General features: G+C 43.9%; 2 protein-coding genes, 1 long non-coding RNA gene and 1 pseudogene across 3 annotated transcripts; 1 reads left to right on the forward strand and 3 right to left on the reverse strand.

Moving 5' to 3' along the window:
* Nucleotides 1–599: 599 nt before the first annotated feature.
* Nucleotides 600–14,381, forward strand: LOC118495869. The gene is made up of 2 exons (XR_004898313.1): nucleotides 600–638; nucleotides 14,248–14,381. It is a non-coding gene; the product is annotated as an uncharacterized LOC118495869 (long non-coding RNA).
* LOC116052741 (tripartite motif-containing protein 16-like) lies at nucleotides 1,153–2,852 on the reverse strand. Its single transcript, XM_031303554.2, has one exon. The coding sequence runs from the start codon at nucleotides 2,815–2,817 to the stop codon at nucleotides 1,153–1,155; it is 1,665 nt and encodes a 554-aa protein (XP_031159414.1). The 5' UTR covers nucleotides 2,818–2,852.
* LOC116052739 lies at nucleotides 9,666–12,604 on the reverse strand (annotated as a pseudogene).
* Nucleotides 14,382–14,449: 68 nt separating the features above from the next.
* On the reverse strand, nucleotides 14,450–17,678 carry LOC116052740 (tripartite motif-containing protein 16-like). Its single transcript, XM_031303553.2, has 2 exons — nucleotides 17,621–17,678; nucleotides 14,450–16,728 (listed from the first exon to the last, which is right to left on the reverse strand). The coding sequence occupies exon 2, from the start codon at nucleotides 16,474–16,476 to the stop codon at nucleotides 14,812–14,814; it is 1,665 nt and encodes a 554-aa protein (XP_031159413.1). The 5' UTR covers nucleotides 16,477–16,728; nucleotides 17,621–17,678; the 3' UTR covers nucleotides 14,450–14,811.
* Nucleotides 17,679–17,915: the final 237 nt, after the last annotated feature.

A 17,915-nucleotide genomic window follows, 5' to 3' on the forward strand; every position in this document is an offset into this window, starting at 1 on the left:
GACCTGATAGGCGCCAGTAAATCTCTCTGGGTGACTAGAATAAGTTGCTTTTCTGTTCCCATCAGATAACAGCAGTGTGTTTGCTGTGTTTGGATCCAGTGTGATGCCACTTGAATATTTTAAGAATCCAGCTCTGGTCTTGGGTTCTGGGTCAGCAGGTTGTAAATAGTATTTGGGAATGTACAATTTGTGGCTAAACCTTAAAATTTCTCTGACTTCTTGGAATTCTGATTAAACTATGTACAAATACTTCAACTACACAATATCTGTTGTCTTATGAGTGTCAGGACTTTTAAATCTGTGTATAAATCCTCTACATTAACTCAGTTCACAAAGAAAATGTTGGTTGTTAAAAGCAACAAGTGATAGAAAACTCTGCTCATTTCTGTGACAAAGCCGTTTTAGTGAGAAAAGTAGAAAGGACCGAGACTGACTGACTCTAAACATGAACTCTGTACTTTGTGGTGTTTGAGGAGGAAAACTGCCTCAGTTATAATCTCATATCAGTTTCACCATCAGCTTTGTATGAAACCCTGGAATCAAGACAAGAAAATACTTTGTTCATGTTAGTTTATTCATCATGTAAACCTCCAGTTTGTTCTCACATCCCATCAGTAAAGTCTGTTCAATGATTTCATGTACAGATTTACTTCATCTACACAATCAGTTTGTTTAAATCTCAGATATGTAAAAGATAATGAATAATCTCCTTATTGATTAGGATCAGGATAAACAGATAAATGTGATTATAGATTTATTTACAAAGAGAACAAAGTATAGAGGATAAAGGAGATCTGGTGCTTTCTCTCTTCAGACCCATGATGTGGAAGAGAAACAACAACATACAAATACATCGATACAAATATTCATCAAACATTTAGAGAGCAGAGAAGTTTTCATTCTCAGTTCAGGTCAACAAACACCATCATGAGCAGTGATAGCCTCCGTAGCTAAACAGACACAGGAAGGAGTCACCTAAAGAAACTCAAACATTTACACAAGAACTAATGACAAGATGTCAAAGGACATCCCATAATGTTTGACTGACAGCTGATCTCTGTGCAGTGAAGAAATGTCACAACAATCAGCTCTCATCAACAAACAGACACAATAAATTGAAGATTTAAAACATAGAGTTCAACCCTTAAATTACTATTTCAGTTTACACAACTCAGCAGTCCCTCCAAAAGAATAAATATTAAATCCAGCATAGAGTGGCTGAGTGAATGTGGTCTGGACTCTGTGGAGGAGAGTCATGGTTTCAGAGACTCTGTAGAAGGACAGAATACCTGCACTGTGATCCAGGTACACTCCTATCCTGGAGGACTCAGGACCTGAGACGGGAGTTTTGACATTGTTGTGCCAAAAGTAGTAACTGTTTTTGTCACAATACCAAGCCCAAGATTTGTTATTTCGTCCAAATCCACATTCAGTCGACCTCCCTACTCTGCTGACATTCTTGTATGCGACTGCTACATCAACTCCTCCTCTCCTCTCCACCTCCCAGTAACAACGACCAGTCAGACTCTCTCTACACAGGACCTGAAACCAATCAGTGAATTTGTCTGGGTGACTACAATAGGACTGTGTATCATACATTCTTGTTGCTGTTCTGTTTCTCTCAGATAATAACAGCCGTTTGTGTGCTGTGTTTGGCTCCAGTGTGATTTCACATGAATATTTTAAGAAGTCAGCTCTGGTCTTGGGCTCTGGTTGTGGCAGTAAAACATCCACTTCAGTCCCTGTCAGTGAGACGTTTGTCCACTTCTTTCTCAGAACGTCCTGTAGTTTATCTCTGACTTCCAACACGGCCGCTGTCACGTCCTCAAAGTAGCTCAGAGGACGGATATGGATGCTGGGTGTTGATTGGCTGAGTGCTGACAGTGAGGGGTAGTTGTGTAGAAACTGGTTGTGATCCTCTGTGTGTGAGAGCTTCTTCAGCTCAGCGTCTTTCCTCTTCAGCTCAGTGATCTCCTGCTCCAGCTTCTCCTGAAGCTCTTTGACTCGACTCACTTCTCTTTTCTGCTGGGATCTGACCTGCTGCTTCACATCAGAGCTTCTTTTCTCCATGAGACGGATCAGCTCAGTGAAGATCTTCTTGCTGTCCTCCACCGCTTTATCAGCAGAGAGATTGATGGCCTCCGCCTGCTGTTGAAGTAGCTTCACATCTTTCTCTCTGTCCTGGATTCTCTGCTGGATGTTTTGTCGACTCCCTTCAAGCTTTTTCTGCCTCTCAGTCCTTTCTGCTGCAGCTGAGACTGTGTCGTGGCCTTTATGTTCATCCATTAAGCAGAGATAACAGATAAGCTGCTGATCAGTACGGCAGAAAATCTTCATCACCTCATCATGACGAGAGCAGACGTTCTCCTGGAGCTTCTTGGACGGCTCCACCAGCTTGTGTTTCTTTAGTTGAGGAACATCATAATGAGGCTGGAGGTGTTGATCACAGTAAGAAATCAGACACACCAGGCAGGATTTGAGAGCTTTCAGTTTTCTCCCAGTGCAAACATCACAGGCCACATCTCCAGCTCCAGCATAGCAGTGATCAGCAGGAGCAGCTTTGAGTCCAGTCTTCTTCAGCTCCTCCACTAAATCAGCTAATATGGTGTTTTTCAGCAGGACAGGCCTCGGTCTGAACATCTGCCTGCACTGAGGACAGCTGTAGATGTTCTTATGATCCTCTCCATCCCAGTGGCTTTTAATACAGTTCATGCAGTAGCTGTGTCCACAGGAAGTAGTTACCGGATCCTTCAGTAAATCCAGACAGATGGAACAAGAGAAGGTCTCCCGGTGCAGCTGAACTCCTTTCTGCGCCATTTCACCTCTCAGCAACAACTGTCTGACTGCGACTGATCTGTGACTGCCGTATCAAGTCCTTCAGGTCCAAGGTTCAGCTTTATTGATATTACACAACACAGAGAGCAATTATAAAGCTGTAGTACCTTCCAGGAAGAGGAGCTGCATTTTGAGTTTGGACTTTGATCATCAGTTAAAACCTGCTCCACATCTGAAAACATGAAGTCTTAAGTTGTAAAATTACTCCTTGGCTCCCCAGGTTTTGGTGATGGCTCTATATTTCTCTAACTCTTCTTGAAAGTCTGTTAACTTTTCCTTTACTGGTTCAAAAATACCTGACCGACAACAGGAAGTTATCAAACTAAACTGTCATATAAAAACTTAAATTGCTGTATAATAATCTTCTCACAAGTTTAAATGATGAAATCCTAAAACGTTTGTGAAAAGTATCAGAGATAAGTACTCTGAACACAGGTGCATCACAAGGTGCCATTTTATCACCTTTGTAATTTTCTCTGTAAACCACTCAGTTTAAAATCCAACCCTGACTCTTTAACTTCCTACAGTGTGCTGACGATGTGGTACTGGTTGCCCTTCTGTGTGAGGGGGACTCTGCAAAAGGTTGCACATATTTTAATCATGTCCTTTATCTGCAGCAAATGTGTGAGGAGGGTGTGTTTAATACATTTAGGTAAACATAGAAATTGTCTTATCAAGAAATACACAACACACTCCTGATAAGCTTCAACCTTTGATCATTACTGTATCCCCAGAAAAGTTCAAGAGTTTTAAATGTGTTAGAACTGTGATTGATGGCCGCCTTAACACACGGAGAACTGACTACATTTTTAAAGTGCTTATATTATGCTTTTTGGCTTTTTCCCTTTCCTTTGTTATATATCTTTTGCACGTTATAAGTTTACAAAGTGAAAAAGCCCAAAGTCCACCCCAAAGGGACTTACCTTCTCCAACAGAAAACACTGTTCACAAACTGCTCCAAACAGCTCTATTACAGTCCAGCCTTTACTTCAGAGACAAACGTGCGTCACTTTGTAACACACGTTATAATGCTCGCGTAGCTGCTAGCATGGCACGCCCTCATACACTGCTTCTGACTGGCTAGTAGTCCTTACCTAGGTACTGGCAGTGCACGCCCTCATACTCTGCTTCTGACTGGCTAGTAGTCCTTACCTAGGTACTGGCAGTGCACGCCCTCATACTCTGCTTCTGACTGGCTAGTAGTCCTTACCTAGGTACTGTCAGGCCACGCCCTCATACCCTGCTTCTGACTGGCTAGTAGTCCTTACCTAGGTACTGGCAATGCACGCCCTCATACTCTGCTTCTGACTGGCTAGTAGTCATTACCTAGGCACTGTCAGGCCACGCCCTCATACCCTGCTTCTGACTGGCTAGTAGTCTTACCTAGGTACTGTCAGGGCACGCCCTCATACTCTGCTTCTGACTGGCTAGTAGTCTTACCTAGGTACTGTCAGGGTACGTCCTCATACTATGCTTCTGACTGGCTAGTAGTCCTTACCTAGGTACTGTCAGGGCACTCCCTCATGCTCTGCAACTGAAAAGCTAGCAGTACTTACTGCGTATGTGTGACTCCCAACAAAGATGGAACAGAAGTGAGATGCCTCACTCTAGCTAAAACATAGAGCTCAACACACAGGGTGAAAAGAGGAGGTGCAGCAATGTGCAGTACAACATAAATATGGTGTTTTCTGAAAATTAAACCACAAACCTATTCTGGTACAACCTCTAAATACAATTATGAACCTGAAAAGGAGCATAATATAAGCACTTTAACTAAAACATGCAGACAACCCGAGTAGTTGGGAATGTGAGATTTGAGGCTAAACGTTAAAATGTCTGACTTGTTTATTTCCCATGAAACATGAAAATACCTTTACCAAATGTAATGAATCAACTACACAACATCTGTTGTCTTATGTGTGTCATGACCTTTAAGTCTGTGTATAAATCCTCTTTGACTCAATTCACAAAGAAAAGGTTGGTTGTTAAAAGCAACAAGTGATAGAAAACTCTGCTCATTTCACTGTGACAAAGCTGTTTTAGTGAGAAAAGAAGAAAGGACCGAGACTGACTGACTCTAAACATGAACTCTGTACTTTCTGGTGTTTCAAGAAGAAAACTGCCTGAGTTATAATTTCATATCAGTTTCACATTTTCTCCATCTGCCATTTGAACGGAGGAACCAAAAAAGTCAAACGGGGCTAGAGAACAGAGAGTCACTGAGGCACAGGGAACAGAGAGCATAGAGGGCACTCAGGGGAAACAGAGGGCCGTAGGGGCCCGGGGGAAAACTGGGGGGCCACTCGGGGAAGGGAACAGGAAGACCCCAGGACAGGGACAGAGAGGCCTCGGCAACAGGGGACAGAGAGGCACTGGGGCACAGGTAACAGAGAGGCCTCGGCTACCGGGAACCATGGGCACTTGGGGCAGCAGTGAAGGCAGAACCCTTCAGGTGGCGAAGGCTGAATCCTTCAGAAGGCCGAACAGGTCGGCGAAGGTAGAGTCCCTCTGAAGGACGTCCGTGAAGGCGAAACCCCTCTGGAGGGCAACGGCGAAGGCAGAATCCTTCTGGAGGCCGGCGGCGAAGGCGAAACCCCTCATAAGGCTGGCGGCGAAGGCGAAACCCCTCTGGAGACCGGCGGCGAAGGCGAAACCCCTCAGGAGGCCGTCCGCGAAGGCGATACCCCTCCGGAGGCCGGTGGCGAAGGCGTAACCCCTCTGGAGGCCGGCGGCGAAGGCAGCATCCATCAGGCGGACAAGCAGGACGGCTAAGGCTGAATCCCTCGGGAGACCTGGCAGGCCAGCAAAGGCTAAACCCCTCTGTGGGCCGGGCAGGCGAAGGGTCAGCTGGGCTGGAGACAGGCAACGGGTCAGCTGGGCTGGAGTCAGATGGCCAGGCAACCGGGGCAGAGGTTGACTGGGGTGCCCACAGGACACGAGGGGCAGGAGTGGGCCTGACCGCCGACAGAGCACGAGGGGCAGGAGTGGGTCTGACCGCTGACAGGACACGAGGGGCAGGAGTCGGCCTGACCGCCGACAGGACACGAGGGGAAGGAGTCGGCCTGACCGCCGACAGGACACGAGGGGCTGGAGTCGGCCTGACCGCCACAGGCAAAGTCTCATGGGGGCAGAACAAAGGCAAAGTCACTAGGGAGGTGTCTGGGACACCGGAGACCGGCAAGGCTTCAGGGGCAGTCTCTGGGACGCCGGAGACCGGCAAGGCCTCAGGGACAGTCTCTGGGGCGCCGGTGACTGGCGAAGTCACTGGCTTACCCGTAGACGAACCCTCTGGGAGAGCGGTCGACGTAGACTCTGGGAGGTCTGTCGACGTAGACTCTGGGAGTGTGGTCATCGAAGACTCTGGACGACTGGAAGATTCTAGCAGAGCGGTCATAGAAGACTCTGGACGACTGGAAGACTCTAGCAGAGCGGTCATCGAAGACTCTGGACGACTGGATGACTCTAGCAGAGCGGTCGTCGAAGACTCTGGACGACTGGAAGACTCTAGCAGAGCGGTCATCGAAGACTCTGGACGACTGGAAGACTCTAGCAGAGCGGTCATCGAAGACTCTGGACGACTGGATGACTCTAGCAGAGTGGTCATCGAAGACTCTGGACGACTGGAAGACTCTAGCAGAGCGGTCATCGGAGACTCTTGACGGCTGCACGTCAGCGGAGTTTCTGGAAGACTGCACGTCAGCGGAGGTTCTGGAAGGCTGCACGTCAGCGGAGGTTCTGGGCGGCTGCACGTCAGCGGAGGTTCTGGGCGGCTGCACGTCAGCGGAGGAACAATGGTGAACTCAGACTCAGGAACACTAACTCTGGTCCGCACGGACTCAGGACCGCTGGACAGCACGAGCTCAGGTCCGCTGGACAGCACAGGCTCTGGTCCGCTGGACAGCACGGGCTCTGGTCCGCTGCACAGCACGGGCTCAGGTCCGCTGCACAGCACGGGCTCAGGTACACAGGTTAGCTCAGGCTCAGGTACACAGGTCAGCTCAGGCTCAGGTACACAGGATAGCTCAGGTACACAGGTTAGCTCAGGCTCAGGTACACAGGTTAGCTCAGGCTCAGGTACACAGGTCAGCTCAAGCTCAGGTACACAGGTCAGCTCAGGCTCAGATACACTGGTCAGCTCAAGTCCGACAAGAGGTTGATGCAGGGCATGGCGCTGGGAGCCATGTCTTCCCCTCCTCCGTCTTCGGCCTCCACGAGTCCCAGAAAACACAGCCAGGCGGGTCCCCTCAAAGGACTGCTTGCTGTTGGGGGTGCCTGCCAGACAGGCAGCAGTAGAGCAAACGGAAAAAAGTTCCGGGGAAGCAGGCGAGGAGGCAGGCTGGGTCAGGAACAGAGAGCCAGCAGCTAGGAAGCTAGTAGGCCGTGAAACAGGCAGGCTGGTTGTCTGCTGTATGTGAGGCTCGGAAAGGCTGTCTGGCTTGGAGACTAGAAAGCTAAACTCCTTTTCAGTAGCCTGCCAGCGAGCCTCCATGATGCTCCTAGCAAGGGCAGGATCTTCCTCATGAAGATCATGAAAAAATCCCATCAAAAATTCTCCCACTGAGTCCATGGGGTGAAAAAGCGGTACAAACTCCATACCTGCTGGGTCCATAACTGGTTGGATCGTTCTTTCACGTCTGGTGCGAAGGCAGGCAAGGTTTGGACCCAAATGCAGTTTAAAGAGTTTTATTTAAAGATAAGCAAAACTTACTTGGAGATATAATCCAATTCATAAAGGAAATCCACGACAGGGAATGCAGAAACAAACAGAACGCACAGCAAAAAGACGAGACGATCCGACACGAGACAAGGGAAAACAGAGAGGCTAAATACACAAGGTAATGAGGGAACGAGAGGCAGGTGACACAACAGGTGGAACAAATCAAAAAAGGCGGGAAACAAACAAAGACAGGAAGAAAGCTAGACAAGACAAGGGAGACAAGACAGACTACAAAATAAAACAGGAAACCAAGCAAAACAGAGAAACAAGACTACACAATAAAACAGAACAAAATACCAAAACCCTGACACCATCAGCTTTGTATGAAACCCTGGAATCAAGACAAGACGAAAATACTTTGTTCATGTTAGTTTATTCATCACCAAAACTTTTAGTTACAGATTCACTTCATCCACACAATCAGTGTGTTCGACTGTCAGATATAGAAAAGACAATAAGTGGTCTGGACTCTGTGGAGGAGAGTCATGGTTTCAGAGACTCTGTACTGTACTCTGTACTCTGCACTGTGATCCAGGTACACTCCTACTCTGGAGGACATAGGACCTAAGATAGGAGTTTGGACATTGTTGTACCAAAATTTATATCTGCTATCGTCACAATCTAACGCCCAAGATTTGTCATTTCGTCCAAATCTACATTTATCCCCTGCTCTGCTGATATTCTTGTATGCAACTGCTATGTCTACTCCGTTCCCTCTCAACTTCACCTCCCAGTAACAACGTCCAGTCAGACTCTCTCTACTCAGGACCTGATAGGCGCCAGTAAATCTCTCTGGGTGACTAGAATAAGACTGTTTTTTATCATTCTTGTTGCTTTTCTGTTCCCATCAGATAACAGTAGTGTGTTTGCTGTGTTTGGATCCAGTGTGATGCCACTTGAATATTTTAAGAATCCAGCTCTGGTCTTGGGTTCTGGGTCAGCAGGTTGTAAATACCGTATTTTCCGGACTATAAGTCGCACTTTTTTTCATACTTTGGCTGGTCCTGCGACTTATAGTCAGGTGCGACTTATATATCAAAATATTTATAATTTCAGGTTTTTAAATGTTATTTCATACTGAAAACATTACCGTCTAAAGCCGCCAGAGGGCGCTCTAGGCTTGTGACAACTATATGCTGCTCCTAAAGACAACTGAGAAAGAAAAGAAACTGCAGGTGACTGCAGGTAGTAAAATATGCAGCCGAAAACGGTAATCGAGCAGCAGAAAGAAAGTTTGGAGTGAGAGAGAAACTTGTGAGGGACTGGCGAAAAGGTGACTCTTACTGCAATGAAGAAAACAAAGAAAGCTAGTCGCGCGCTGAAAGCAAGATGGCCAGAGCTGGAGGAACGAGTCCACAGATGTAGATGCACATCAACGGTGCAGTTACGTCTCCACGCCCTGGTAGTTGTTCTGTATTCTGTTCTATAGTTGAATAACTGTTAATGTGTTACGTTAACATACCGGACACCTACCGTATTCAGCCCCTTGTTCTGTGTGCTACTGTGTAGTTGAATAACTTGCCTTTCCAGATTAAATGTCTGTTCTTGATCTTGGATTTTGTGAAATCAATTTCTAAATAAATGCGACTTATAGTCCAGTGCGACTTATAGTCCGGAAAATACGGTAGTATTTGGGAATGTACGATTTGTGGCTAAACCTTAAAATTTCTCTGACTTCTTGGAATTCTGATTAAACTATGTACAAATACTTCAACTACACAATATCTGTTGTCTTATGAGTGTCAGGACTTTTAAATCTGTGTATAAATCCTCTACATTAACTCAGTTCACAAAGAAAATGTTGGTTGTTAAAAGCAACAAGTGATAGAAAACTCTGCTCATTTCTGTGACAAAGCCGTTTTAGTGAGAAAAGTAGAAAGGACCGAGACTGACTGACTCTAAACATGAACACTGTACTTTGTGGTGTTTGAGGAGGAAAACTGCCTCAGTTATAATCTCATATCAGTTTCACCATCAGCTTTGTATGAAACCCTGGAATCAAGACAAGAAAATACTTTGTTCATGTTAGTTTATTCATCATGTAAACCTCCAGTTTGTTCTGATTTCATGTACAGATTTACTTCATCTACACAATCAGTTTGTTTAAATCTCAGATATGTAAAAGATAATGAATAATCTCCTTATTGATTATGATCAGGATAAACATAAATGTGATTATAGATTTATTTACAAAGAGAACAAAGTATAGAGGATAAAGGAGATCTGGTGATTTCTGTCTTCAGACCCATGATGTGGAAGAGAAACAACATACAAATACATATTTACAAATATTCAAACATTTAGAGAGCAGAGAAGTTTTCATTCTCAGTTCAGGTCAACAAACAGCATCATGAGCAGTGATAGCCTCCGTAGCTAAACAGACACAGGAAGGAGCCACCTCAAGAAACGCAAACATTTACACAAGAACTAATGAAAAGATGTCAAAGGACATCCCATAATGTTTGACTGACAGCTGATCTCTGTGCAGTGAAGAAATATCACAACAATCAGCTCTCATCAACAAACATAGACACAATAAAATTGAAGACTTAAAACATAGAGTTCAACCCTTAAATTACTATTTCAGTTTACACAACTCAGCAGTCCCTCCAAAAGAATAAATATTAAATCCAGCATAGAGCGGCTGAGTGAATGTGGTCTGGACTCTGTGGAGGAGAGTCATGGTTTCAGAGACTCTGTAGAAGGACAGAATACCTGCACTGTGATCCAGGTACACTCCTACCCTGGAGGACTCAGGACCTGAGACGGGAGTTTTGACATTGTTGTACCAAAAGTAATAACTGTTTTTGTCACAATACCAAGCCCAAGATTTGTTATTTCGTCCAAATCCACATTCAGTCGACCTCCCTGCTCTGCTGATATTCTTGTATGCGACTGCTACATCAACTCCTCCTCTCCTCTCCTCTCCACCTCCCAGTAACAATGACCAGTCAGACTCTCTCTACACAGGACCTGAAACCAATCAGTGAATTTGTCTGGGTGACTACAATAGGACTGTGTATCAAACATTCTTGTTGCTGTTCTGTTTCTCTCAGATAATAACAGCCGTTTGTGTGCCGTGTTTGGCTCCAGTGTGATGTCACATGAATATTTTAAGAAGTCAGCTCTGGTCTTGGGCTCTGGTTGTGGCAGTGAAACATCCACTTCAGTCCCTGTCAGTGAGACGTTTGTCCACTTCTCTCTCAGAACGTCCTGTAGTTTATCTCTGACTTTTGACACGGCCGCTGTCACGTCCTCAAAGTAGCTCAGAGGATGGATATGGATGCTGGATGTAGGTTCACTGAGTGGTGACAGTGAGGGGTAGTTGTGTAGAATCTGGTTGTGATCCTCTGTGTGTGAGAGCTTCTTCAGCTCAGCGTCTTTCCTCTTCAGCTCAGTGATCTCCTGCTCCAGCTTCTCCTGAAGCTCTTTGACTCGACTCACTTCACTTTTCTGCTGGGATCTGACCTGCTGCTTCACATCAGAGTTCCTTTTCTCCAGGAGACGGATCAGCTCAGTGAAGATCTTCTCACTGTCCTCCACTGCTTTATCAGCAGAGAGATTGATGGCCTCCACCTGCTCTTGAAGCAGCTTCACATCTTTCTCTCTGTCCTGGATTCTCTGCTGGCTGTTTTGTCGACTCATCTCAAGCTTTTTCTGCCTCTCAGTCCTTTCTGCTGCAGCTGAGACTGTGTCGTGGCCTTTATGTTCCTCCATTAAGCAGAGATAACAGATAAACTGCTGATCAGTACGGCAGAAAATCTTCATCACCTCATCGTGATGAGAGCAGATGTTCTCCTGGAGCTTCTTGGAGGGCTCCACCAGCTGGTGTTTCTTTAATGGAGGAACATCATAATGAGGCTGGAGGTGTTGATCACAGTAAGAGACCAGACACATCAAACAGGACTTGTGTGCTTTCAGTTTTCTCCCGGTGCAGAAATCACAGGCCACATCTTCAGCTCCAGCATAGCAGTTATCAGCAGGAGCAGCTTGGAGTCCAGTCTTCATCAGCTCCTCCACTAAATCTGCTAACATGGTGTTTTTCAGCAGGACAGGCCTCGGTCTGAACGTCTGCCTGCACTGAGGACAGCTGTAGATGTTCTTATGATCCTCTCCATCCCAGTGGGTTTTAATACAGTTCATGCAGTAGTTGTGTCCACAGGGAGTAGTCACAGGATCCTTCAGTAGATCCAGACAGATGGAACAAGAGAAGGTCTCCCGGTGCAGCTGAACTCCTTTCTGCGCCATTTCTGTTCTCAGTGATAACGCCCGTTCTGAACAGCATGTGTTTCTGCAGTGAACGGGGCCTGTCAGCGCTCAGATTTCACCACGTTGGTTACAGCCACTGAAGGGAAGGAACAAGGAAATACAATATTATACTAGGAATCTTTTTCAATACTATACTATGACTTTTTTCAATATACTATACATTTTTCAATATACTATAACATTTTTTAATACTATGACTTTTTCAATATACTACGACTTTTTTCAACATACTATACTATGAATTTTGACTTTTTCGACATCCCATATTATTATTTACGGTGACTTTTTCAATACTATGAGTTTTTTTCAACATGCAATACTGTTACGTCCCATTTAATAGACACAACACAACAATCAAGAATGAGTGACAGAGTCATTGTAAAATCTCAAATTAAAGTGTTATTCTCAACATAAAAAATGGTTCACAAAAGGTGTTGGAGGAGGGACCTAGAGGTTTACCAAAAAAATGAAATTCATCTAATAAAACTAGGCCTAGCTTACCTCTAGCTCTTTAAACACAAACACAAACTAAAGACCTTGCCTTCTTCTCTAAAAAGTGCTTAACGCAACCATACACGGGTGGCACTAACCAGTAAACCTTGTGTATCTATACAAAGTTAACATGTGTGTTAAAATGTACAGGGTACCCCAACTTACCTACGGTCCTCAACCTCCAACCACATACAAGTCTAAACACAAAACAGCCACAGGTCAACAAGCAGGGAGCTCAGCAATCAGAGAGCAGTGTGCAGAGAGACTTAACTCTCCTCAGGGGAGCTCCTTTTATTGGCTGCCTTGAATGCTGATTGGTCAACTCCAAGCACAGGTGGAAAGCAATCATCTCAATCACCTGGAGAGAAACCAGAGTGAGGAAGAGAAAGAAAAACAAGAGGGAAGACACATGCAAACACACAGACGTTGACATGACAGACATGCTATACTATAGCTTTTTGACTTTTTGGTGGAATACTATACAATGACTTTTGTATTGTATTGTTATGTACCGTTTTACATTTCTGCTTCAAGATCTAAACTTTATTCAAATGTGAGGGACATCACTTTTGGAAGAAAAGTTTAAGAACAAGTGGCATCCATTGAACTCATATACATTCATATATTTTATTGTAATGCTGTACTAGGACTTTATTTCAACATACTTTACTATGACTTTTGTGTAAAATTTCTTTTACTTTTTATTACTTTTTTAAGTACTATAGTCTGACTTTTTGTGACTAGGAGGACATGTTATTAATGGAGCTCAGGCAATGTCCAAGTAACGAAAAATGCTTCTAATACAGTGAGGTTTTTAATTGGACTGATATGTGTCAATATTCAATTAATCTCACAAAAGCTTTAACATTAAAACAACCCAAACACACTGTAGTAGAGCTGAACTTTAGTAACCAGAAACACGAGCTCATATTAGTGAGAATTAACCAGAACATTATTAAAAAACATGTCAAAGATCAGAGTTTACTGGACTCATAATAACGTCAGAGTACAGCTGAAATAAACAACAGCAAACTACATAAAAACAATCTGTTAGAACAACTTTCCAAAGTGTATTTTTCTTAAAAGATTAATTTTGACAGTTTCACACAACTAACCAAGATGTATTAAACCCTGTATTTATATTATAAATATTATTGTATCAGAGAAAAAACATGTTTTTAAGTAAAACATGCAGACAAAGTGAGCTGAGGAGCTTTAATCTCCACTACATCTCTGGTTATCAGGATGAAGGCGCCCTCTTGTGTCCTGCATCAGTTTTTACATTACACTTGTTAACCTGCTGGGATGTTCACTGCAGGAAGACATGTCTAAACTTTTAACAACATCAGTTAAGAGACATTTAAATAGACGTCATGTTACACTGTGTCAGTGTGTTCATAGCAGTCACACCCTGTAACACTGGTGCTGCATTCAAGTCTCATGGGAAACATGGGAGAGAAGAATTGCAGCTCTCAGGTTGAATATAGTATTTGGGAATGTGAAATTTGAGGCTAAACATGAAAATGTCTCTGACTTCTTGAATTTTGCTGAAACAATGTGGAAACCAAATGTAAAGAATCAACTACACAATATCTGTTGTCTTATGTGTGTCAGGACCTTTAAGTCTGTGTTATCAATCCCGTTTATTTACACAGTTTACAAAGAAAATGTTGGTTGTAAAAAGCAACAAGTGATAGAAAACTGCTCATTTCTCTGTGACTAAGCTGTTTTAGTGAGAAAAGTAGAAAGGACCGAGACTGACTGACTCTAAACATGAACTCTGTACTTTCTGGTGTTTCAGGAGGAAAACTGCCTCAGTTATTATCTCATATGAGTTTCAGATTTTCTCCATCAGATTTGTATGAAACCCTGGAATGAAGACAAGAAGAAAATACTTTGTTCATGTTAGTTTATTCATCAACAAAAATATTTAGTTACAGATTCACTTCATCCACACAATCAGTGTGTTTGACTCTCAGATATATAAAAGAGAATAATGAATAATCTCCTTATTGATTATGATCAGGATAAACAGATAAATGTGATTATAGATTTCTTTACAAAGAGAGCATAGTATAGAGGATAAAGGAGATCTGGTGATTTTCTCTGTGTTTCTTCTGTGTGTGTGTGTGTGTGTGTGTCTCTTACACCCATGATGTGGAAGAGAAAGAACAACATACAAATACATCGATACAAATATTCATCAAACATTTAGAGAGCAGAGAAGTTTTCATTCTCAGTTCAGGTCAACAAACATCATCATGAGCAGTGATAGCCTCCGTGGCTAAACAGACACAGGAAGGAGCACCACCTAAAGAAACTCAAACATTTACACAACAACTAATGACAAGATGTCAAAGGACATCCCATAATGTTTGACTGACAGCTGATCTCTGTGCACTGAAGAAATGTCACAACAATCAGCTCTCAGCAACAAACACGGATACTAAATAGGTTGAAGAGTTAAAACACAGAGTTTAACCCTAAATGACTTCTGTCTATTTCAGTTTACACAACTTAGCAGAGACTCCAAAATTAAGCCGCAGTCCAGCATAGAGCGGCTGAGTGAATGTGGTCTGGACTCTGTGGAGGAGAGTCATGGTTTCAGAGACTCTGTAGAAGGACAGAATACCTGCACTGTGATCCAGGTACACTCCTACCCTGGAGGACACAGGACCTGAGATGAGAGTTTTGACATTGTTGTACCAAAAATTTACTGACCAATTTGTGATAAATTCTATCGCCCAAGATTTGTCATTTAATCCAAATACACATTCATTCAACCTCTCTGCTCTGCTGATATTCTTGTGTGCGACTGCTACAGAAATGTTACCTATCCTCTCCACCTCCCAGTAACAACGTCCAGTCAGACTCTCTCTACTCAGGACCTGAGCATAATCAGTGAATCTGTCTGGGTGACTAGAATAAAGCTGATGTTGACTCATTAATGTTGCTTTTCTGTTCCCATCAGATAATGACACCAGTGTGTGTGCTGTGTTTGGATCCAGTGTGATTTCACGTGAATATTTTAAGAAGTCAGCTCTGGTCTTGGGCTCTGGTTGTGACAGTGAATCGTCCACTTCAGTCCCTGTCAGTGAGACGTTTGTCCACTTCTCTCTCAGGACGTCCTGTAGTTTATCTCTGACTTCTGACACGGCCGCCGTCACGTCCTCAAAGCAGCTCAGAGGACGGATATGGATGCTGGATGTAGATTGGCTGAGTGCTGACAGTGAGGAGTAGTTGTGTAGAAACTGGTTGTGATCCTCTGTGTGTGAGAGCTTCTTCAGCTCAGCTTCTTTCCTCTTCAGCTCAGTGATCTCCTGCTCCAGCTTCTCCTGAAACTCTTTGACTCGACTCACTTCACTTTGCTGCTGGGATCTGACCTGCTGCTTCACATCAGAGCTTCTTTTCTCCAGGAGACGGATCAGCTCAGTGAAGATCTTCTCACTGTCCTCCACTGCTTTATCAGCAGAGAGATTTATGGCCTCCACCTGCTCTTGAAGCAGCTTCACATCTTTCTCTCTTTCCTGGATTCTCTGCTGGATGTTTTGTCGACTCCCCTCGAGCTTTTTCTGCATCTCAGTCCTTTCTGCTGCAGCAGAGACTGTGTCGTGGCCTTTATGTTCATCCACAGAGCAGAGATAACAGATAAGCTGCTGATCAGTACGGCAGAACATCTTCATCACCTCATCATGACGAGAGCAGATGTTCTCCTGGAGCTTCTTGGAGGGCTCCACCAGCTTGTGTTTCTTTAGTTGAGGAACATCATAATGAGGCTGGAGGTGTTGATCACAGTAAGACATCAGACACACCAGGCAGGACTTGATGGCTTTTAGTTTTCTCCCAGCGCAAACATCACAGGCCACATCTTCAGCTCCAGCATAGCAGTGATCAGCAGGAGCAGCTTGGAGTCCAGTCTTCTTCAGCTCCTCCAATAAATCTGCTAACATGGTGTTTTTCAGCAGGACAGGCCTCGGTGTAAACGTCTGCTTGCACTGAGGACAGCTGTGGCTGTTCTTATGATCCTCTTCATCCCAGTGGCTTTTAATACAGTTCATGCAGTAGTTGTGTCCACAGGGAGTAGACACAGGATCCTTCAGTTGATCCAGACAGATGGAACAAGAGAAGGTCTCCCGGTGCAGCTGAACTCCTTTCTGCGCCATTTCTGTTCTCAGTGACAACGCCCGTGCAATGAGTCTCACTTCCTGAAAAGTGAAACTAGTCTGAGCCGTGTTCTGAACAGCAAGTCATTCTGCAGTGCACGGGGCGTGTCAGCTCTCAGATTTCACCACGTTGGTTACACCCACTGAAGGGAAGGAACAAGGAAATACAGACAGAGCGGAGCTTGCTGTGTTTGAGAGCGGGAGGAGAAGGGAGGGCTTATCAAGCTTCTGTTCATTCCAGGAAGAGGATTGCTGTGGGAGAGATGTGTGTGTGTGTGTGTGTGTGTGTGTGTGTGTGTGTGTCTGTGTGTGACCACTTGTTTACAGTAGAGCTCATTTCCCATTTAAAAACTATTGTTATAATCAGAGCTTTTGAAAACGACTCCACAGTTTTCAGAATTACTGAGTTGTCCTGTAATTCATCATAATCAAACCCTTTGTTGATTACAATCATTTAAATAAACTAAACATGAAATTAGTCACTGCTGCAAAGGTAATGAAACTCCAATATTGTTGTAGAATATAATGAAGTGATATTATTTGACAAAAGTCCCAGAAGTAATATTTTTAAAAGAAATCTAAAACTTGTCTCTTCACTTTATCCTTTAAAAGGTGCAGTAGGTAAGAGTTATAAAACATATTTACTGAAACTGCGTGTCAATCACTGCTCATGCACATGCATTCATTCTCCCTTGTGGGGGGAGGTGCTTAGGAGACCGTTTGGGCTTTAGCAGAAAGTGGGGAAGGACTGAGAAGTTGTCGATGTTAAAATTTTCACAATTTCACTTCACAATCCTATCTACGGCACCTTTAACTACCTGACTTTCATGAAACTCTTTGTTTCACACTTGTGCACTGCTGCACTTCTTTGAAAATATTGTATTTTACTCAACTGTATGCATTCTATAAAGTGCTTTACAGATCATGTTACGCTTAAGTGTGTTGTTAACTGTTGGCATGTGTGGTCGGCGACTAGATTAGAGAAAACAAGACTGGTGTTTGTTAAACCCCACATTATTACCAAGAGGGTGGTTATCTCCGTAGCAATTTTAGGTTGTGTCAGAGATATGGCTTGGACCCAAGTGCGAGGAGGGAGCAGCAGTAGAAATAATAATAATTTAATGATAACATGAAGAGAACTTACGAAACACGCAAGCTGAGAATGTCCAAACACAAGAAAAAAAACCAAAGAACATGGAAGGAACAGGAAAACCAAAGAACACGAAAATATAGCTTACACTGGAAGGAACTCACACACACAAGACTCACGACGGATGCCAATAACCCAACAACAGACACAGAAAGCACACAGACTAAATACACAAGTGAACGACGGTGAAACAAGGGACAGGTGACACGAGGGCTCAGGAACAGGTGAAACACATCAGGGTGGGGCAGACAATCACAAAGGCGGGAAAACACAAGGCAGGAAGTAAAAC

The sequence above is a fragment of the Sander lucioperca genome, chromosome 9 (assembly GCF_008315115.2).
Source record: "Sander lucioperca isolate FBNREF2018 chromosome 9, SLUC_FBN_1.2, whole genome shotgun sequence".
Classification (NCBI taxonomy): domain Eukaryota; kingdom Metazoa; phylum Chordata; class Actinopteri; order Perciformes; family Percidae; genus Sander; species Sander lucioperca.